We start from the raw sequence: 23614 nt of genomic DNA, 5'->3' as shown, positions 1-23614 counted from the left end.
CAGAATTTTGGAGAAACTGGAAAATTTTAAAGATTAATCTCAAATTACTCTGGAAACTCCGGAGAGAGTCTTAAAGTTCTAGAACTAGTCACAAGAGATCCCAGAGACTTTTGGAGAATCCCAGAAAATTGATATAATTCAAAGAAACAAGCTATTGAGTGGACATTTTTCTGTACTTATTCTAGATGAACAAATGAAGGAATTGTTAAAAACTATTTTCAGCGAAAATTTCAAAACCGTTTTTGCTTTGTGTTTAAATTTAATATTTTCCTTTGATGACCCGTCATAAATGATTTAATCCGCTTTATTGATTTATTACATTTGCAGTACGGATATTATTAGTGCTCTTTTAAGCCAGCCATTTCCTCAATTATTCAGATCCTGTAGGTTCGTGAGAAATATGCACAATGTGCACAAATATTTAAAAAAATAAATATGTGGAAATAGCAACATGATGTTGGTTTTGAAACTGTTGTCTTAAGTATATGAATTTAGGACTTTTTGGTATTTTTTAATTATATATTTTAAAATTGCTTTTCTGAACGTTTTCAGAACCATTTTGCAGTGGGACAAAACTATCAAAAATAATACAATTGTGTCAGTTAGAATTCCCCTGATAGAGCATTTTTAAAACTGGTGACAGTTGGTAGAAATTGGAAATATTTATTATTGTAGCTGTTAAGCCCACGTTCTGACTGAAATAAACACTCAATGAGATTTGGAAGTGCATGAATATTCTGACAAAATGATCCAAAAATAGTCCTTTTTATTTAATTAAGAAATATACTGAAGTAGAATCTATTATTTGGAGAAATTAAAATGGAATGCCACGCAAATTTCGCCCTATCGTCTTTCGTCTCTAAATTTCGTACGATAAAAAATAAAGGCAAAAATATACCTTACACCCCTCGCACGACGTCACTCCATAATGGTACCCTGAAGCTTTATCTCCACACACCTTACAAGGAACAAACGATTTGGTTGTCGTTGAGCTGTTAGAATCGGCCGCCACATAATGTTGTTCTGAAAGAAAAATACCATAAAATAAATAAATCATGCAGCAAAAAGGGTCAATCTTCCACATTGAGCGCCAAAACCGTTAGACACGTACCTAATCGTTATGCGTACGTCAAAGTAACCGTAACGCAAACATAGCACAGAATTACAACTAGACAAGACAAAAAGTTGCATCATAAATAACACATCGCTGTTATGAAGAATGTGGAAGATTCCTGAAATAGATACCAGGAAAAACCGCCGATAAATAAAATAGTATCGCTTCTTGTTTACTTATTTTTTTGTCAAGTTGTCAACACTGACTAAATTACCGAAGCCGCCGATTCTGTTGATTGAATGAGCCACCGGTTTTCGTTTTTGATTGTTTCAAGTAAGCAACATATCGAGTGGTCATAAATCATGGTCTAACACGACGTAATAGGACATAAACATCACAATAAACACGTCCACCGTCAATATTTACATCAAACAAACGTACCACCCTACAAATCGATTGCTTTCGCTTGGATAAAATTTATTGATTTGTTGCACACGCATCTTTAGTATTTATGAGCTTTTTGTTCCGTTATGTAAAAATGCTCTCTAATTTATTGTCATTCCAAGACTTTCCGAAACTGACCTTTAAGGTTACGTTCCATTCGGCATTGATTTTATTTGATATTTTAATTTGCTTGGATGTAATCTGATAAAGGAAGACACGCGTGAAGAATTTTTATTACCTTTTGCAGCCAAGAGGATTTTATGGACTTGCGATGAAGTTCGTTGCCTTCTGGAGAAAAATATAGAATTTGCGGGGTTCGATTTAAAAAACAAGTTTTGCTCGCTCCAAATCTTGTTCACAAAATGTTAAAATCTGCTCAAAATCCTTGGAACTGATGTTGAGGTTCCGTGCTTAATTTGCTTATCAAAACTTTGTGTTTACACTGTTTTCCTTCAGTTTTATGTTAATCTAACTAAACCTTGAAAAGCAACGACTCCTTTAAGGTACCCTAACACTACGAATCAACTGTAGCACGCAACGTTCCCATTTTTAGTAGTTTAAATCGCCAAAAAAGTGTTAGAATTCTTGTAGAACAAGCGCTGCTGAGATGATCAGTAACTTTTATGAATGGTCAAATGAAATACAGCCACGTCTGAAAATCCCCCACGAAGACTTCTTGTTCCTGATTAAACGGCCATTACCTCGAAAAAACGCCTCAGAAACCTGACATTCCTTAATGAAATATCAATATTTTTCACCGGCAAAAACCGAAATAACTCCGCTGTCCTTGGAAAAAATCCTTAGGAAATTTCATGGTCTGCAGTATCTCTTCGTTCCGGATGGTAGCTGAAGATTTGCTTTTAAAGCGTACGAAGATTGTTTATACCATCAAATCGAGTCCACAACGTGAAATTAACCTAAAAAGCGTCGTTACGTGTTGACTTTCTGTTTCAAGGTGAAGCTTCCATGGAGAAAGTAGCCACTTTCATGCATAAAAATGGCGAGAAGGTCAAGTTCAGTGTGATTCAACGATTAAATAATACAAGAATGTGAATTAATTTAGCGAGCGCAGCTAAATCAATACAAGGGGAGAGCAATCAGGATAGTGGGCGAGTTAATTTGTTGTTTTATTTATTTGGCTATTTGGGGAGGGTGGAAAGGCCTCTCATTGTCATAATTCCAATACTGGAATGAAATTAGCCTTAAATAAATTAATAGCTGTTTTAGCTTCAAATCGTGATAACTTATGGCCTTTACTTTCTAAACTAAAGGCTCCTTTTGCAATGATATTTTGTTTTGATTAGATCTTAAATCAAAACTGACAGCTTACGAGATTTCCATTTCGCTGAATAAAAAGTTTGCTTTTCTAATAACTAAACAAACTTCCCGAATATAAAAACCGAATGTCCCACTTAATTCTAAATAAAAGAAAAAGGCATAAAAGTATGAGGAAGTGTGCATGCAAATAGATTTACTAATTTTATACATTTAGATCGTTAACGCATAATTTTAGCATCTGGTTTTGATGAGACGAGCACAAATTGTCCCACAAAATTTTATCTCAGAAAAAAATGCTACTGAGTCAGCAATTTTACCAACGAAAGAAGATGTGTGTGAAGTTGATTATCGCATCGGATTCTTTTAGAGCTAACAGAGCATTCTAATTTCGTTCTAATCCGATGACTTTTCGAAGTTCGAGTTTGATGGATCTCGTTTCCTTTTTGTCTTCAGATCTCTTAGCTAGCCAAATTCCGGTGAACTGTTTCCGTATTTGTTGAAATAATCGAAAAAAAAACTCGAAGCAGTTCTAATTAATTTAGCCGACTTAAGTTTAAGCCGTATGGGACTAATAAGAGCATAAAACGATTAAGGCAAAGTTGTGGTGGTTTAAGTAGACTTTATACGCTTTTCTGATTAAAAGGAAGTACATAATTTCAATTGCGTAATGTTCGTGTTTTGCATAATTATTTCTTGTGCAGCTGGCGCACCACAATTGTTACTTTACAAGAGGAGTTTTTCTTACGTCTGATCAAAGTGTAGATAAGTCGATGATCTGTAATTTGGCTCGGCTATTTTATCGCAGGATGTTAAAAGCAATAAATTTCCGCCAAAAAAGTGGTCACAGACCGAAAAGCAGCACATGGATTTCCAGAATGTCCCGCGATTCTGCAAGAAACTCATTGTTAATCTTCGTCAGATCTTTATCAGAAGACAACTCCCCATAAGCTACACAACGGAATGTTCTCATGGTTGCCGGATTTAAGATTGTTTCCTCATTAATTCGTACAAACGAGTTTATTTATAAACGTGTGTGCAATTTTTTATTGGTTCGTCCACGAAAACTCTTCCATGATCGAAGGTCATTGAGTCAACGACATCTTTTACATAACGCTTTTCGTGTCATTGGCAAAATTATGCTAATAGAAATGTGGCAGAGGCACGATTTGAATGTCTGTGAAAGACAAATTTGTTGTTGTTTTTTACGTGTGCTTTTGTCGGTGGTCTACATTTATAAATACGTTTTACATGAAACTATTAATTGGCGCTAATTAACTTGAAGGAAATCGAGAGATTAAAAAGTAATTGTATAACATCATTAGGTGGTGTTTTACTTTGTTGCACGTGGAGAATTTTAATTATGAATCGTTTACAAAACGACCAAATACAAGAAATTTACGATCACGCAATGATCTCTGTAACTGTAAACACGAAATGATGGAAATAATTGAAATCATAAATAAAACGAACACTTGTAAATTACTTGCATTACGAAGATAATTGCGCATTTTTTGTGGCGTCTCTCCTATTTCTTCCAGAGCAGCGAAAGAAATATTTGCGACCATTTGCAAGACAATATTAGACGGAACGTTCGTCTACCACTGCGGCTTAGGCGTCTCAGTTTTCCATTTTTAGATTTCCGAGGTAAACTCGTTTGAGAAGTTAGATAAAACCTTGCTTCGAAAAGTTCGTTGACAGATATTCTTCAATGTTGTATCTGCCGTCTGAGAAATCAATACTTTTTAAATTAATGACGCTTACAAACTTGAATAAATGAAAAATTGAACGATTTTCTTATTTTTAGAAATCCTCGGTGGAGTCGCGGCATTTTTCCGTAGCCTAGATCAGTATTCAGGCTGAGTTTCAGCGAAGCTTTCGTGACCTCAAACTTTTTGTCCTGACGCTGATATACGACGAGACGTTTTTGTCACTCGCTTCCACCTATTACAGTGAATAATTGTGTCGTTTCGGTTCTGTCGATAATTCCAGTTAGGAAAAAATTGGAACGTCGGTGGTTATCGATTATGTTGCAGAGGAAATAAAAATGAGTCGGTACAACATGCCGAGATGGGAATTGTATCGACTATAAAAAGCGGCTGCTTCGGAAGGGATAAAGCTCAAGATATTGGAAAAGCTCAACAGCTGGCGCTACAAATTAAATTTCGGGGATGAAATAATGGAATTGCAGCGGTCTTAATTTCGGAATGTAAAATCGGTGGAATCTTTAGAATTTCTTCCTTGTCAACGGCAATTTCCTGTTCTTGAGCGCAGGCATTGATCCGGTCGCATATTGCACTGTCGTGCAACAAGATACAGAGTACCGTAGATAGTTATGTGCTATAGCACAAAGCATAAATTGCACACATTCACTCTCACGGGAAACAAGCGTTCTAAGCAAGCTTTATTATGTTTTAATGGCACTCTTCTTGCACTTTATTTACCATTGTTAGATGAGCTTTTAGCGACACGTGCATATTAGGTGCGATATTAACTATTACTTCCATAAAAAACACCAACAATCCACGTTTGCCAAAAGTGTTGCTTGCCTTAAATCCATAAACCCATGTCGAATTGTTGACGGATCTCTGATTATGCCTTGTCATGCCATCATGTTATTTTCTCGTTGACTATTTTATTGATAATCGATAAATTGGCATTAGATTTTGATTGATAAAACGTCTACTCTAGAATTTTCACCGATTTTATTTATGGATATTTATTGCCCAATGTTTAACCGTGCAAACGTATAAATTGCGCCACAGGAAAGTACTGTTACTGCAATTACTTCTCCGAGTAAGAAAGTAAATTTCGCAGTCGTAAATCGTATTTATTAATGATGGACAAGTCTGTATAAACTCTGACATTTGACATCTGCATTACCGGCTGCAACTATCGAATTTAACAATGTAGAAGTTGTTTTCATGCAATATGCAATTTCACGGAAATCATGAGTTACTTAAATGTAATGAGGTTGTGCTATCATAGAAATATGTGGAAAGAAAAGATTTGACAGGTGTCTCTTGAAGGCAAAACATAAATTAGCAAATGCAATGCAGAATAACACTGTCAGAAGAAGAATGTTAAAGACAATGCAAGAATGTGAAATTAAAAGTTGTTAACTTAATCAGTGACAAATTCTGAAGATTCTTTACAACTTGCAGTCATCTTGTAAATTGAGTTTTCAATTTCAATATTTGATTACTGAGAAATATTTAGTGGATTTGAAGTGATTAAGACTGTGTTGGTCTAAAAAACAATAAAATGGATGTAACAGCACCTGATTAACATCTCCATCAGCGCCGAAATTCCTTCTGAGCTCCCACGGCTGGATTAAAATAGATCCGATACAGTTATCTATGTTCTCCAAAGAATGAATAGAGAACGTATAACTAAGAAAGAATGGAAAGTTTCAGTGTAAGAATCACGATGTTGATATAGTTTATCGTAAAACCGACAATGGGCCGTAAATGTCTTTTAATCGTGTACTTTCTCCAAAGTGAATCTGTTCCATTTCACGATTTGAATTTTATCTTGGGAGCAGTGTGTCGATGCGTGAAATATTGAACAATATTGGATTATCAATCTGCCTACACGGATTTCAATATTCGAAAAGTGATTTCGTTCGATTTCTGCATTATTCGAGCAGATCAAACCGGATCCAATCGATTCCTCGTCAAATTCCACTTCGCATCAAGCGTTGCAATCGCATCTGTGGTACTTATCAAGACTAATGTCCTTGAAAAGGCGAGTACCACGGTGCCATCGAAAGTGTCAATATTTGTAAAAAGACACACTTTTTCCTTTTTCTGTTCTGATTAACACGTCATTGGAAGAATCACCGACATCTGTGCTCTTTTCGCTTTTTAACGTTGTGTGAATTAGACGGTGCAGTTCAAGAATACCAATAGGCAATTATGAAATTCCACTAACCTTATGGGAAAACGCTTCCTGGTCGGTAAAAGGTGCACACATAACTTAATTTGATTTTACAATAAGTACGCGCAGAATGAAATTGTTGAAACGGGAGACTGAGGAAAGTCGTTATGCAAGAATGTAAAGTAATTGTCGCAAATTTGTTTAAATGCTTTCTTGTTGCGGAACACATTAGCAGGCGATGGCGAATACCTCTTGCTTTTTGTCTGCTTCAGGAAGTTTTTGTTTTGATGAATCATTCTGTTCATTGAACTGTCAAGTTTTGGATCAATATTATGAAAATAAGTCTTGAACTTTGCGGTTTGGGTCGAGTTGCGAGGAAGTAATTTGATTAGGAAAAGAGCTTCGTGACGCGAGGCGATTTTTATCTCCAAGATTGATATCTGCGGTCGGCATTTTTTGCATGTTGTGTCATCGCCCATCGGCCAATTTCTTATCTGATAATTCGGAAAAATCTAAAGTAAGCAGAACCAGCGAAATGTATTAATGAGGTGTTTATTACCTTACCGCAGTGGCAATTTTGTATTACATAATCCCACAGATGGTTATAAAACAACCGGTATCGGTCGACCAATTACCGCCTCCAATCAATCTTTGTATCTCCCGTTACCTCGTCAAAATGCACCTCAAACTGGCGGTTCCGAATGGTAACCACCACAAATTCGCCTTTTTTTTCTGAAGATGGTAATCTATAGTTGCCGGACATGACGATGGTACCTCTATGATGGTGCTATTTAGTTATAGAAACAGGTTTTTACATCATAGCCTTAAGCCTTCATCGATTCCAAACCGGCCAATGAACCGTCTTCCCCAAAAACGAGCGCCGGAGGCAAATGCGCGGCTCTCACGAGCTTATTCTTCAATAGGGAAGAGAGAGCATATTAGCATTTCGGTTACTCAATCTCTTGGTGCTTTCAAGGACAGGGGCATGTGGAAGATCGCGTGTTCGAAATTTTTACCAAAAATTACGTATTTCGAAGGGTAAATGATAATTATCGTGGTGCAGTTCACGTCTTTATTTATACATAAGATGTCTTCATTTGCTCGGTAATTAATGGCGCTACGTATGAGGATGGCAGAGCTGTCGCAGTGAAATAAATGGTGTTCATTAAGGCTTAATGAAAATTGTTTTCTAATCAATATTGCGGCAGTGTGGAGTTGGATTCAGCTCACTTTTCCGCCAAGCAACCGAGCTACAATTGCAAAAATCCTGTTTCTGACGAATCTCTTAAAAATTTAAATCCTGCTGTTTCTAATTACTTATCACGGAAAATTGATATGAAATGCAATTTCGCGGATTTTCCAGACCCTGACATGCTTGCAATACAGTTTGAATATTTGTGAACCGCTTCAAATATGAATCATACACTCAACGTGTTAAATTAAATATCAATGTTTAAATTTGCGCCAGTTTTATGTAGGCGGACATAGTGATGTTTAAAATGTTTAAAATAATCAATAGACTTTTGTTTTAAATTTAATGAGAGAGAATCCAGCACAAAAATGCATTGAAAATGGAAATAGAGGATAATATTCAGCTTAGTTCCAAATTTAGTCCAGTCAAATTTCCGGCAAATGGAAACTCTTGATTGGGTGTAGAAAAAACTTTGTAGCAAATTTTGTGCTTATTAACACAGAAAATACAATAAGATTTTCTATTTCTGCGTTTGCACGGTAAATATACAACCAGAATGGACTAATTTTTACGGCTGTTATTATCCAATATGGAGATGGAGATATGACCAGACCCATTATATACACTGTCACGATTACAGGCGAATTGTCATAAAACAAAACGGGATTTAAACAAAGTACCTATGAACCGTTCACTAAATAACAACCATAAACAAACCATAAAACTAGTTAAAGTGCTAATAACTTGTATTTAAGGGATCATTGTGTTAGTTTTAACGAGATTAAAAATTATGTTCAGGAACTGTTCCTGCTGGTATAATTTTTAGCTTTGTTCAATTTTCTCCTAAAATCTTAAACAGATTTGAGGCGCTTGGCGTTGGAGTAAGTTGGCAAACTCAAAAGATCCGATTAATTAGTTCCACACACCTACCCATCAATACATACATCAGAAAGGGTAATCAATTTATGTAAATACATGAGCAGCTGCAGAACATGAAAATCTACTTCCAAAGATCTTCTCTTGTTACGTGCACAAAGAGTTTAATTAGTTCTCTATGTTCTATATGTAGTCCATTACTCCAAATACCGTATTATTAATAAAGGCGCATGGGAGGATAAAATGTTATTCATTAGCCCGTGATGAAAGCTGTTTAAAAATCAATACACCTAACAAATAGAGCTTCTAGAATGGCACATCGGCTTGGCAATTATTAATAATATGGAATTAATTTTTTCAGTGGGCATAATAATAGTTGATTAAATTTGTATTTTAGCTGGATATCTCGGATTATAATCTAAGCAACTTCCTGCTTGAAGCTGAAAATGTTAGACAAAAACTGGCCACAATTAAAATTTCCACGTGGAATCCCCAATCTGCATTCTCTCTCAAGAAACAGATAAACGAAATCGTTTAATGGAACTGGTGATTATAGAAAATTTACCGAAACACACGAACCAGTCGGGATATGTCCAACAGGCAATTATCCAGCTCTGATTCATCTTACGTAATCGTCCAAACGAGATAATAATTGTGCAATAAAATCGGAATGCTTCGGGTCCTTAGAAACCAAGTTCAGATTTTACAGTAGAGGCGTCTATGTGTGCCTCGTTCTCTCCTAGCGACTTTAAACTTCTCCCTTAGCAAAAACGGTAATTACTTCAGACACATTACTTTCTTTCTTTCACCAGCACGTCCATCAAGTTGTCAATTAAGTCGCCACAGTCAAGTTTGGCGAAGATGTCAAGAGTTGCAAGAAATTTATCGACTGTCCAGTGAATGTCTAATGGTAAATGTCATGTGTTGGAATGTTCAGTTTCAGGAAATCGGTTTATTGAGAGGATGTATAATTGAAGCGCTGATTGGTCGAGCTATTTAATTATAATTGAGCTAAGTGAACTTTAGAATGGTGTAAATGTTAAACGTTAGGTTTAATATGCACGTTTCTACAGTGACGTCGTTAATTCTTGTAGTTGCGCCGTTTTTGTTGGGTTTACAAGAAAGTTAGAGTTGGAGAGACTCAAATAATCTGTTATTAACCACATTTAAGCCGTATGATAGGACAAAATGAGACGGAACGGATTTGTACAACGTTCTATTAATTTTCTGGGGGATTACCAAGTAATAGTGGAGAGCCTGCTTAGATAATCTTATTACGCTGAGATAGAAACGTGACAGTCTTCAAATATGCGATGTACAAGTAATTTCAACAAAGTTGTTTATTGATCCAGCTGGATTTCTCCAGGGTTGCCCACTTTAATTAAAATTGTAGGCTTTCTCGCACCTTTTTCTCTTTCTTAATTTGGAGCGAAAGAAAATAAATAATTCAACTAGTCAGTGTAGATGCTCCACAGTTTTTCCAAATAAGTGGGCTTTCTGTTGATCATCTGCTTCTACAAACACAGCACCGGACTTTACACCCACAGAGTGTCATCCTACGTTTGAAAGACAACTTTCACCAAAACTGCCCTAGTAAATAAAACAATAATTCTTCATTTTTAAGCTGAAGTGAAAAGCTCGCTAGCTTGAAAGTGACGTTTTGTTGGCTTTTACTTTTCGACCGATGAAAATTACTTCATCCGTGAACTGTAACGGGCGCCTTCAAGATTTTACAACACGGAAAAAATAAAATAAAAATTCAATGCAGGAGAATTTGTTTATTAGGAAAAGCGCACTTTATAGAAAAAGGGGCTTCCTTTGAGCTTTCTTAGAAGTGACATTTCCGCTCCGGCAGTGAGACCGAACGACACATTTTCCTTAGATTTCGATTAAACTTTGCAAAAGTAATGTTTAGACTCCATTAGAACGCCATAAAATTATGAAACGATTTACTGCAGGAATGGGGTCTCGAGCTCAAATAAAATAATTTCTGTATGCAAATTCTCTTCCTTACATTAATATTATTTCTATTTCCTTTAAGCAGCTTATTAACAAAGTTGTACGATTTTTTGTCGCAATTCGTCTATTTATAAACCAAACATTTTTATATCAATAAGAGATCCCGCCAAATAGTGTTAATAATAACTTCAATGAAAATGTACTAAATGGCGATAATTGAGTATGTACTATAATTCCAACAATTAACAAACGCCTCCGTTGACTCATCTTGTAAGTCACTGCGTGAAACTTCGATTTATTCTTAACATAGTATTGCGAAAAGCCAACAATTCCGCTGAATACGTTGGTTCAAAATTCAAAACATTTTTGAAGACGAAAAATAGCAAAATGAGATACCAATAAGGTCATTGTCTCCCAATGCAGTTATTATCCAATTGTTTGAGCCTGTTCTTGCGTAAAATATAAAATAAAAAACACTTTAAAATCTGCTTTTTTCTTGTTGGTGTGTAGCGTAACGACTCATTATGCGAAAAGAAAATAATTAACTTTAATGATATACAAAACACGTGATGTAAGTCTGGACAGGTCTGTCAACGCCATCCCAATTTAATATTGATGCATCCGATTGCGAATTCATTAGAAAATGAAAATATATTCGTATTCATTGACCCCATGCACGGTCAAAGCTTCAACATTCGAAAGCAGCTTTATAAATAAACCAAATCAAACTTGACATTGAATTGTCACTCATGGTCAACACGGAGTTTCGACACAGATTACTATGTGGACCTCCACTTATTAGTGAATTAAAAATGAAGAAGGTGCTAATTCCTGCGGCGGAGGATCTCTCAAGCTTCGGTCGTTATGCCGATTCAAATTTCGCTTATACATATTTATTTTTAATCGGGGTATAATGGGCGGTAATTGAAAGCGCCGCAAAATTAACAGATGCTATATGATACGAGGTTAAGCTTGTGTAAAATTTATTGTTGTGAGCTGAATTTAAAAATTTAAATTATTGAATGCATTAACATCCGATAAACTGGCGCTTTTACAAATAAATGTGAATGTACTTTCCGAAAATTGAACAAAAAACTCTCGGTTTTAGTGCTAAATTTTGAGCCTTTGCAATTGCAGTTTTCGGTAGCTGGAAGAACCATCGAACGTATTGTTAAATATTTGACTTGAAATTACGTGAGTTGCATGATAATCTCATGACACATTGTCAAGATAAACCCTCGAAAAAGCTGGTGCAAATTTTTATAATGTAGCTTATGAATTTATCTCTTTGATTTTGTGTTATTTATGAATGTGAACGCTCTCATCAAGGTTATATCTCGTTCATTTTGGATTTATCGTAGGTGCTTTCTTGAATTGCATCAAATTAAAATTTAGAACAACAAAAGCGCTGTTTTATAGTAATAATACAAGCCGGAAGCTTCTTAATGCCACACAAAGCTTTCTGATTCAGACTAGGATTAAATCATATTAACGTTTTATTACCATAATAGAGTAAATTTGAAATGACAATATAAGTTCTTTGAGGTTTTTCCTGAGCATTTCTTTGAGTCGTAAACTCTATAAAAGCGATAACTTTCTCATCTCAAGAGCTGATAAGCTTCCTCAGTCATGTGTTTGTAATTAAACTTGACATTGACCGTTGTCATTCATGGTCATTTAAAACTTTCGCCACGCAAGTACCTTGCTTGATAGTCGTCGGTGGCGGCGAGAGCATCCCTGGACCGCTCGTCCCAGGCACCGGCGGTGGCGGTGAGCTCGCCGACGTCGATCCCACCGAACCCGGATCGCTGAATCCCTGCTGGTTGCTATCCGTATCAAAAAAGCTCAGATTAAACTCTGATCCGGCGTCGAACGACACCTCCGGCGCTATCTTGTCGGGGGCGGGGACGCCGCCCCCGATAGACTGTTCAATCTTAAACACATCCATGGTCACTCACATCCCCGACGACAGGTGGTTGGGGGCGCGCACGCGTCGCGACGCATCGCCACGTGATCCATCGGCACTCGAGGTTGTATAATCCCGTACTAATCGCTGCTGGGTTCCGAGCCAGGTAACCAAGAGGAGAGGTGGACTTGCTACCGGCTAGAGGTTGACGACCTGAGAGGAGGAGGCGAGAGAGGGCCCAAATCACGATAAGAATGCAAATGGAGAAGATGGTGGAGGTGGACGGTGGCGGCGGCTTTAGGGAAGATTTGGGATAAGTGTGGCGATGGGGGAAAGGAAGGAAGCACCAGGTGATGGGGAAGTGGTGCACCGGTGACGATAGCGAGTGTCAACAACTCGTGCTTTACTAAAAGCGAAGGAAGCGGTGATTAAGTGCACAGAGTGAGTCATTGCGTGGATTTTTATTTAAACCGCAAATTTTAGTTTTTTTTATAAAAAAGACATCAGCCGGAATTTCTCATTTATTCGACACATTTTTGTAAATTATTATTATATCACACTTTTTTTTATAAATTCGCAAGAGTCTTAAACCATCTCCTCAAAGGAATATCAGGAAAGATCTAAACAATACATTTACAGTTTTAGCTCTAATTTCTATTTTAAGAAATAGATAGCTGCAAAAAATTAAATTGGAGTTGATTAATCTAATTTTGCGTCCAGCTGCTTCAGTGGCTAACCTATAATTGCTTGGTAATAACAACGAAGACGTTATCTTAATTTCTATTAAGATTTTAAAATTACATATTTTAATTTCAACTTTTAATTTTAATTTAAAAAAAATTTAAAATTTCAATATTTATTTTAATTTTAAAAATTTTTAAAATTAAATATTGGAAATTTTTTGCTCGTTTTGAAAATGAAAATTTTTAAAATCCGTCCCTGTTGCTTAAAAATATTTAGATTTTGAACAAACAATAAACAAGTCAAAAATAGTAATCTCTCCAAATTTTATTGTCTTAGCCCCAAAAGTATCAAAATTACACGTCTGAATGGAAAATGTTGAAAATTTTAGGGTCGTCTTGAAAATCAAAATTTCTAAAATCAGTCCCTGTCGTTCAAAAAAAATGAGATTTGCAACAGACAATAAACAAGATAAAAAAAGCAATCTCTCCAAATTTCATTACCTTAGCCCCAAAATTATTAAAATTACACGACCGAATGGAAAATGTTGGAAACTTTTGTCTCGTCTTGAAAATCAAAATTTCTAAAATCCGTTTCTGTCGCTCAAAAAAATTGAAATTTGGAACAAACAATAAATAAGTCAAAAATAGTAATCTCTCCAAATTTCATTGCTGTACCCCCAAAACTATCAAAATTACATGTCCGAATGGAAAATATTGAAATTTTTTGGCTCGTGTCTTGAAAATCAAAATTTCTAAAATCCGTTCTTGTCGCTCAAAAATATTGAGATTTGGAACAAACAATAACAAGTCAAAAATAGAAATCTCTCCAAATTTCATTGCCTTAGCCTCAAAAGTATCAAAAATACACGTCCGAATGGAAAATATGGGAACATTTTGGCTCTCTTAAAATTCTTTTGCTAAATGTTAGATAATACATTTAACTAGGTAGCTCTCGGAAATCGGTCGATCTCGCTTTTTTCGTGGATAATATAACAAATAAGGCATTCCAAATAAAAATCCAACGCCACCGAAAAACGAGGTCTATGAAAAAAGCGAGATTCACAGATTTCCGAAGGCCACCTAGTAAAAAAAATAAAACTTGAAACGGGAAACTTGACTATTCACGTAAATTAGCATTTATGGCGGAACAAATTTGAGAAGAGATTTCCTTTTTTGTATGTTCGTTTGCCCATCTAAATTAAGTACTCTCCACTTCTTCATTTTCAGGTTTTATTCGAATTATTACTGAAGAGGCATCATAGAAAATGTAAAAGCAAAAAAGGCAACATTTTTGATGGTAAGAAAATGAAAAATGAAAGAATTTTTTTCGGAAACTTTAAAAAGTAAACGTGCACATTATTGTCATACAATTCCGTAAGTTCGTGGATGACTTAATTGGATGCTGCAACCAATAAAAAACTCTTCGAATATTAAATCTGACTGACTTCTTACCAACAATAAGCGGTATGTCGTACATAGTGAACCTCATAAAATTTTATGAACTCTAGTCCTGCAAACATAATGTTTATTGCGGTTATCTGATGATGCTAAAGCATCGATATTTGAGCTCATTCAAGTTTTTTTAAATAATATTTCAGAAACTTCTTATAGAGACGTGAATGTGCAGTGACAGATGGAAAGATGTTGTCCAAAGAGTCACTGAAAACGCCAAAAAAAATCTTCGTTTTCAATGGCTAGTATCATTTGACGAAGAAAAGATTCGTTTCCCAGAAAGTAATTACCCACTTGTATAATTCTGTAAATGGTTAAATTATGGAATCAATTTATTTTCTAGTGTCGATCACATCAAAATCAAACAAATAAAAATAGCAAAATCTGGGTTTAATTAATAATCAGTTTTTAGCACCGCACTTTCTCCAAACCGTACGTTTTCCTTTGTCCAATAAATTGAAAGAACGAAGAAATCTAAAGTGGTCTGAAAATTGAAATCCTGCTGTTCTGTTTTCGGTGAAAGCAAGTGTACATGGACATGAACAGAGTGGTCCAGGGATGTCCACTTTTTCCATCCACCAATCGAAAAGATAAAGCGTGTACACGTGTGTAAAGCTCGAGAACCGGTTCGTAGTCAAAGTTCATTCACACTCGGATGCTCACAGACTCCATTCGTTTCATAAACACAAGAGTAATTATTCGTCTTTTAGCAGCATCCGAATTGGATGGACGTCGAGCGAAAAAGTGGCAGCTGTGGCGAAAAAGGCCAATGGCTTCATGACGTAACAAAGTTGAATATTCAAGAAGAGGAGAGCACCTAGTGCCTCGACCGGTAATAGCTGGCAGCGCTGCCAGAGGCTCGCAAGAAAGAGGAATAACCGCGGACGTTCACCTCCGACGAGTGCCAGAGCATTCACAAAAAGAGAATTGTGCTATCGAATCAGCAACATCACTAGGAAGCGCATTATTAGCGCGCTACGAGTAATTATAAATCGTGAGAAAAACTGATCAGGGACCAAGGTCTATGACGTTGCCAATTATTTAACTTTGCTCTTGTTTGTAACGAGCGTCAAAACATTAAAAGTATGTCAACGTTGACGACTTAACTCTTTGGACGTTGTCATTAATGTTCGCTTGAGTTATGACCGTGTCCGTTTGCCTATTAAGGTGTTTGATGGTGGGCCTTTTATTGAAGTGTGAAGAAACTTTATATTGATGGGTTTGTTGGGCGGTGTGATACAACTTTGACACAATGTCTTCAAGATTGAACGTGGAGGATCCACAAAAGAAAAAACGTTTATTAACCTATTGTTCAAGTATTGTTGGTTGCAGATTCAAAATCACACCCATGTCAAAACCAACAATGGATGATAAATTAAAATTAAAAAGCAAAACCTTTTTCCTGTAATTATTTCTCTTTTTGGTCTTGCAACTTATAATTCTCCGCCAGATCATTAATTAGACCGATCAGTAGCATCCAGAATGGTAGTTTCTTGCTGCACTCTGTTCTGCTATGAATTCGGTTTATATTTACCATTACGGCTTATCTATTTCTAATCAGTTGGCGTTATTTAGTGCCTGATGTAATCCAATCGACAGGACCGGTCCGATGAACTAATCAAATCGTTGAATTCCCAAATGCTTCGAATGTGGGAAATATTAAGCAACTGCACCGTTTCCGTAACTCATCGTTTTATTATTAACGGTCAATTTAAATTATAATAACCCGACTATAATTCAACTGCTTTCAAGCCAGTTTGCGCCCATCTAATTATTCACTTAATAGTTGATCGTTAGTTATAAAAAAATTGCTAGAAACCGTGTCGTTGAACGCAACAAAAAATCGTTTTAATGCTCTCAAAAAGATAATAACCATAAAACCTTTGTGTGTGCTTTCAACGCAAATATGTAAAGCTCGGAGAAATGGTGTTCCATTAATTACAGTGTAATTTAAGTCCTTAATTAGCAATAGGGAAATTTTATAAGAGGAATAATAATGAGGAAGCTAACTTGGCCATTATCTTCAACTGTGTTAGCTTAACTGTAGACAAATCAATAATCTACTGATTTAGAACAACAGGAGTGTTTCATAAAGAGCTAATTAGTGAATAAATAATACGGTAATAAGTCGAGCAGTTACTTAAGCCTGTTTAATATTCAGGAAATTTACTTTACGGAACTCAAAAGATAATGCGACCGCAAAATTAACCATAATTGTGTTAGATCTTGTATCCATAGATATATATTTACACTGTAAATTGAAAAAAAACAATGGCGTTATGACATTCTTCTAGTAGTTTCGTAGATATCGAACACTAAATATTTCGGAGCTTCAAAATTCTTGCTCTGATGACAACCCAAAACTTTAAACGCTTGCAACTCGGTTAGTTGTTAACGTACGTTTAAAATTCGACCAGTTTTGAATTTCGCGTAAAGTTTTGCGTTAAATGAGTATAAACAACCTGAGTTTACTTTACAAACAAATGAGAATATGATCAAAATCTATTTTCAAGGAGTCCTTTTGGAACGATTTGTAATGAAGTTTTTCGAGATAAAAACAATGTTTAATATCTTGGAGTTACACATCAATCGAAAGAACAGCTTGAAATCTATCAACTGACCAAATCTCAGAATAGGGGGTCAAATAGTTTGCGAGTTTTGGCCAAAAAACACAAAACTGAAAATTTTTCATCGATTGAGTCGGAATTTTTTTTTGTCAAAAAATGGACTATCGCATTTTGGGTATTTGCGACCGATTTCCAAAGCAAAATGGCGCGAGAAAATCGATAGCGCAAACCGTTTCTCAATATCTGTAATAGTTTCCGAGGTATTTAGCTTTAAAAATTTGGAAAAATGAAAATCAACTTTCCGAAACTTTGATCAGTCATACCTCAGTTATTTGTTGTCGGATCTGAATTTAAATCCCAAATTTGGAATCTGCGGAAAATTCTGCGTACACTGATGTATAATAACTTAAGTTTACTTAAAAAAATAAGCGAGATTAGAAATTTCAGAATTTCAGAAATTTGGCATAGTTTTAGTCGTGAATTTTTTGCGAAAATTTGCAAATTTCGACGGTAGAAAAATCAAAGAACTATTTCTTATGTAAAAAATCGCGAGAAAAACGATGGCGTAAACCGCATCTCAGTATCTGAAATAGTTTTCGAGATATCGAGCACGAATTGTTTTGAACCTTAAAAAATTTGGCCCTCTGGCGACAACCCCAAAATTCAAACGGCCATAACTCAATTATTTGTTGACGAAAATTAAAAAATTCTCATGTTTTTGGATTCAGCGTAACATTCTGCGTAAAATAAGACGCAAATTTGTTGAATTTGCCTAATAAATAAACGAGGCATTGGCCAAAAACTGTTTTGAAAACGTCATTTTAGGGTGATTTTCAATCAAAGTTTTCAAAATGAAAACGACGTTTAATAGGTTTGAATTATACATCAGTCGAAAGAGGACCTCAAAATCTATCTAGTGGCCAAATTTGAGATCGATCGGACAAATAGTTGACAAGCTATGGCCAAAAATAAAAAAAAAATGAAAAATTTTCATCGTTCGAGTCGGATTTTTTTTTCGCGAAAAATTGACTATCGAATTTTGGGCTTTTGAGAACATTTTCTAACGTAAAATGAGCCGAGAAAAGGATTGGCGCAAACCGTATCTCAATAGCTCAAATAGTTTCCGAGATATTTTACGAAAAATGAGGAAAAATGAAAAACAACCTTCCGAAACTTTGATCGGCCATAACTCAGTTATTTGTTGTCGGATCTGAGTTTCAAGCCCATATTTGGAATCTGCGCAAAATTCTGCGTAAAATGAACTATAATAGCACAAGTTTACTCCAAAAAATAAGCGACATATCAATTTCAGAACTTTGCCGTAGTTTTAGTCATGAATTTTCGCGAAAAACCTTAACTTTCGACTTTTGGAAAATATAACGATTTTTCATTCGAAAAATTGCGAGAAAAACGATGACGCAAACGGTTTCCCAATATTTCTAATAGTTTCCGAAATATTGAGCACGGATTGTTTCGAACCTTCAAAAATTTGCCCCTCTGGCAACAACTCAAAAATTCAAACGGCCATAACTCAATTATATGTTGACTCATGTTAAAAATTCGCCCAATTTTGCATTCCTCTTAAAATTTTGCGATAAATGAGCACAAACAACTTAAATTTGCTTCACAAATAAACGAAATATTGACCAAATTAGGTTTTCATAGTCTTTTTGGCGTCAGTTTTAACCGACTTTACTTAAAACAAATTTTTGGTTTTTGTATATGTGAGACCGGACTCTTAACAATAAAAGCGCGAGAAAAACGATGACGAAAATCACATCTTTCTATCCGTCATTCCGGAGAAAAAGCAGCACCGAAAACTCCGGAATAAACGGAACCAAAAAGATAATACGACCACAAAATTAACCATAATTGTGTTAGATGTTAAGATTTCAAAATTCTGCCTTCGCGTGAACGATAAATAAAGTAACACTCATACAATAACATAGAAATATGTATTGATTTATGTTTAAGGTCAGAAGCGCCCGAGCCCATCGCATTATATGACTCCATTAAACATGCATTGTGAGTAAAAATGATTGTCTAAAAAAATATTTAGGAATGTTTATTTTACATAACACTTTGCGTGTTCTTATCTAACCTGTAACGAGCAATACATTTTCACTTATTATCATTCAATCGAGTTTATTTGTGCTCTTTTTGTGTCGCTATCTAATTCCCTCGGGTTACTATTTCACTGTTTTATTAGTTTACTGTTTATTATGTCATGTTTTCCTGGAAACAATACTTTGAAATGAGGGCTGTCTCGAAAAGTCTTTCTACATTCATAATAATACGAATAATATGAGAAATTGGACAAATTGTGAGGAATTTAGGACCTTTTCGTGGGTTTAACGATATAAGCTTAGTAGGATCCGAAAATTTTAAAGAAGTAATACAAACATTGAAGAAAATCATTAAAAAATCGAAGGAAACATAATGTACATTTTATTTCCCATTTTCCGTTAATTAAATTCGACCGTCTTCGAACGAAGATTTATTGGGTTTTGTTGGCGATTTTTACATCTCACGAGTTACATATTCATGATGTCGTTCCTCGATTAATTTATTTAAATATTTGTAAATCGATGCCATTTGTGTAAGAAGTAACGAAACATGGTTTTGTAAAAAAATGCGTGCGGGGAATTATGTTAAAAAGTAATAGTAGTGCTTTCATCTAATAATTTACTTTCCTGTGCCAGTTTTAAAATTTAATAACAACGTGCTTATGTGTGGATATAAAATTTTATGTCAGGTAAGCCGTTCTGCAAAATTTACAGTCTACAACATAAATTCTCGAATTATCTCGCTTATTCGTGAATGTAAAATTTTAAGAATTCCTTGGCAGCGAATTTAGTGTCTCGCTTTGACGACTAATTTATGAATGTTTAAAATTCCCTTGTAATGACAGGACTATACAACGTACTTCCTAGTAAATACTCTAATTAGTGGTCATAATTTAACCGAAACAATGAAAAAAATCCCATGAAAAGCTTCAGCTTCTCAAATTACCGTCTCGGTCTATAATTATTTGTTTTTTTGTACCCACCTCTATTCCTGAGTGCTATAGAATTTGGACTGGACGCCTCCAGAGGACTGGCAGGATTTGAAGTCGGCTCTTGCTTGACACTAAAACAAAAAAAAAAACGATAACTCGTCGCAAAAATCTAATTAATTGCCGCCTCTGGTTATAACTTTACCGTTACAGAACTTTGGACTCCTCTAAATCCGCAAAGTGGTGCTCCAATAATGAGCTTAAAGTTTCGGTGTAGTGTTAACTGTTTGAAAAATCCTGCTCCCAGCAGCAGGAATTCTCGAGCAGATGCTAATAGAATGTTTTTTAAGTGGTGGTGTCTTCTTGTAGGGAACAAAAGCTACCGGTTTCAACTCGTCAAAGTAATAAATAAAGCAATTGTTGTGCATACATTGCACATTGTCAACTGAATATCTTTATTTCAGTTAGTTGCACGACGGCTTTTTGAAAAAAGTTGTTTTGCATATACAGAGTGTCTAAGAATGGACGTGCAAACATCTCCCGTAAACCAAAATAGAACAGCATTTTCCATATCTCCTCTTGCATGTTCGTTCGAATTTATGAACTATGCAACTAATAGGATTTATCGCGATTGATCTTTATTGTTTGTAACGACAGATGCGAAATTTAGCAACGGTCATAAAACGTCTTTTTTACTCCGCTCTGCCTGGTTCCTCCAATTAGCTCATTACTTTACAACCAACTAAAACGTTTCTGTTGTAAGGAATCCTACCAACGATAACATCACTGCTTTTCATCAAGATTTTTCGTGAGAGTCACACAAATTGTTGTGTTTATCTGTTTACTCGTTCATCAAAAATTAAAATTTAAGTAAGGAGCTTTATGCGGAATGAATTCTAATGTCTCTTAATTGCGAGCTCTTGTTTCCCTTAATTGTCCAGGAAGTGTCACAAAGGGGTTGGCAAATATTTCCAAAATAAAATAAAGAGAATTGCATGTGCGTTTTAATTAGAGAAGCTAATGTGCGAAAAGTGCATTGTTCGAGCTTAGTTCACATTATTAAATAATATTATTTTAATGGGCTTGCGTGTGTTTATTCATCTTCAATTTTATGTTTCAATTACGAAGACGGGGAATTAGCGGTTGTCGGGATAACATAATTTTTTACATTACCAAGTCGGAAAAAAGGAAATTTCTAAGCAGGTTGAAATTACCCAATTATATGTCAACAAATATCGACAAGAAAATCAGAAAATACTGTGAAGAGCGTTTAGCAGCGATGAAAAGAACATAATGAAAATGTACTTCTTCTTGTCCATGATAATAAATCTTCCGCCATTAGACATTTTAAGCGCGTTGTAAAATAATGTAAAAGTCTCAGAATGAGGTAATATAAACTAAAGAGCAATTTTGTTACACCTTAAGAGAACTTTTCATAATATTTATGGCCGCAGAACAAAACACGGGTAGTTCCGGCAAAAATGCTTCGTAACGTCGAGCATTAATCAGATCGATAACGTTACCAACATACCTACATAAAATTTTGATGTAACCGGCAGGACTCAGCCTTGTGACAATTTTGTTTTCATTAACTATTAATAAATAATAAAGGCGTGCTATTAGTATAAACCTTGGGTTTTATTACCGCTCCAGTTCCCAAAGAGAAATAAAATATTGGGAGAGATTTTTATTAAATATGTAGTGCAATTAGATTTCCTTCATTTTGAAACAAACTGGAATGGAAATGTGAAAAATTTAATTGGGATTAAGGAAAGACAATGGCTTTTCGTTCAGACTATCCAGAAATCAAAAAGTAATTTGGTGTTTATCTTAACGGGTGATAGGAGATAAAAGACGTCACAAATTTTTTAAATGAATTTTTAATGAACTTTTGTTTCACTTTTACTTCAGAAGCAATTTTCACTTTTTTTGTCAAAGAAAAATAAAGCTCCACCTAAACAAACGTGGAAAGCAATTAGGAATAAGTAGTAAATAAAAAGAAAAAAGTTTATCGGTTTTATATGCCTCGTGTCGTAATTATTTAATATTTCATATAGCACCTGGACAAGTTTGCGTAAAATTCCACAACGTAATCGAAGCACCTAACATGCAGGAACAAAAGAATAACTGCGACACGGTGTTATGTTTACATACACATGAAATATCTATAGGAAAGAAGAGTGATTAAAGGAATCAAAAAATATACTTAAAAAAATAAAAACTAGGTGTGTAAACTTCTACAAAGCATCCCCTGCATCAACCCCAACAAGTGCACTTTATAAAAATAGGTCACCAGATCACCCCCTGTCACCGATGCACCCATACGCACAAAGCATCGATCGTACCTGGTGAAGGTGGAATCCGCATTTCCCGGCGAGCTCGGTGTCGAGCTGGAGGGCTCCATGTCTGGGGTAGCTCACACTGCATTCTTCACCCTGATGCCATTTTTACTGCCAAGGTGAACCGGATCGCGGCGAGCCAGCGCACGGCTGCTGCTGCATTTCGGGGTTGCTCCACGAACTAGAGGCTCAATATTTGTGCCGGTAGGGGAGTTGTGCGCATGGCGATGGATAGCCTAGTGTGCGGATGTGCGGGTTTTTTACTAGGGGTTTATGAATGAGGGAAGTGGAGTAATGAGTGCAATGGGAATGCACGTTGATGCATGAAAGGGTTTTCTGGGACAATGACGAGATTGCATTGTTTATAGGGAGAAATGAGGGAGTGTATGAGTATGAGGGAAGAAAACACTGGAGGGCTTTTAGACTTATAGCATAATAATACAACTTTTTCCTGGTTGAAAAGTCATATTTTAATTTTTTATGCGGCTATACTCGTACTCTTTCTTCTCTAAACCTTCCATAAAACTTTTTCAATAATATGTGCCATAAAACAGAATAAAGAAGTAACGTAGTAGCAGTAGTAGTAGTAATCTATAAAAAGTAATTAATGCGATTTTAATTTACAAACGGAAAAGCTATTTGCATGTTCACATTCTTTTCCAACATGATATTTTTATCTGTCACATTTATAGATTTGTTAGTATTTTCCAAATTCAGAACAATGAACGAATAACAACACCACAAAAGACCTCTTTGCAGAGGGTTTAACTAAGCGTTGCTCAGTTGCATTTAACCGGCGAATTTAAGCTTAAGCAAGGGAGGTTTAAGTTCAAATTGCTTAACAAAGCTCGACACGAAGCAACCGACCCTTGAAGACATACTGAGATAATAACTAAATTTCCATAACTTGAATGCAATGCTCTAATTAAATTGGTAATTCTGTTTTAAACCTCAGAATTGGAGTTTTCCTAATAAAAAGCTGATTTGATTAGG

General features: G+C 35.6%; 1 protein-coding gene across 2 annotated transcripts in view; it reads right to left on the bottom strand.

Moving 5' to 3' along the window:
• Positions 1-22823, bottom strand: part of Eip78C (Ecdysone-induced protein 78C) — a 32728-nt gene extending 9905 nt beyond the window's left edge. Inside the window, exons 1-3 of one of the 2 annotated variants that reach the window (XM_088030893.1) lie at positions 22628-22823; positions 20337-20416; positions 899-1023 (exon numbers count right to left, since the gene is read on the bottom strand). In XM_088030893.1, coding sequence (XP_087887019.1) covers positions 899-1023; positions 20337-20416; positions 22628-22686 — 264 coding nt within the window. In that variant the 5' untranslated portion in view covers positions 22687-22823. Of the gene's footprint in view, positions 1-898; positions 1024-12380; positions 12741-20336; positions 20417-22627 lie in introns of those variants that run through there. The other variant, XM_088030892.1, reaches the window with a different exon arrangement.
• Between the last annotated feature and the right edge of the window lie 791 nt (positions 22824-23614).

Source organism: Gnatocerus cornutus, chromosome 2 (assembly GCF_029298725.1).
Source record: "Gnatocerus cornutus isolate USDA-ARS CGAHR chromosome 2, icGnaCorn1.1, whole genome shotgun sequence".
Lineage (NCBI taxonomy): Eukaryota > Metazoa > Arthropoda > Insecta > Coleoptera > Tenebrionidae > Gnatocerus > Gnatocerus cornutus.
This window is presented reverse-complemented; position numbering and strand designations above follow the sequence as displayed.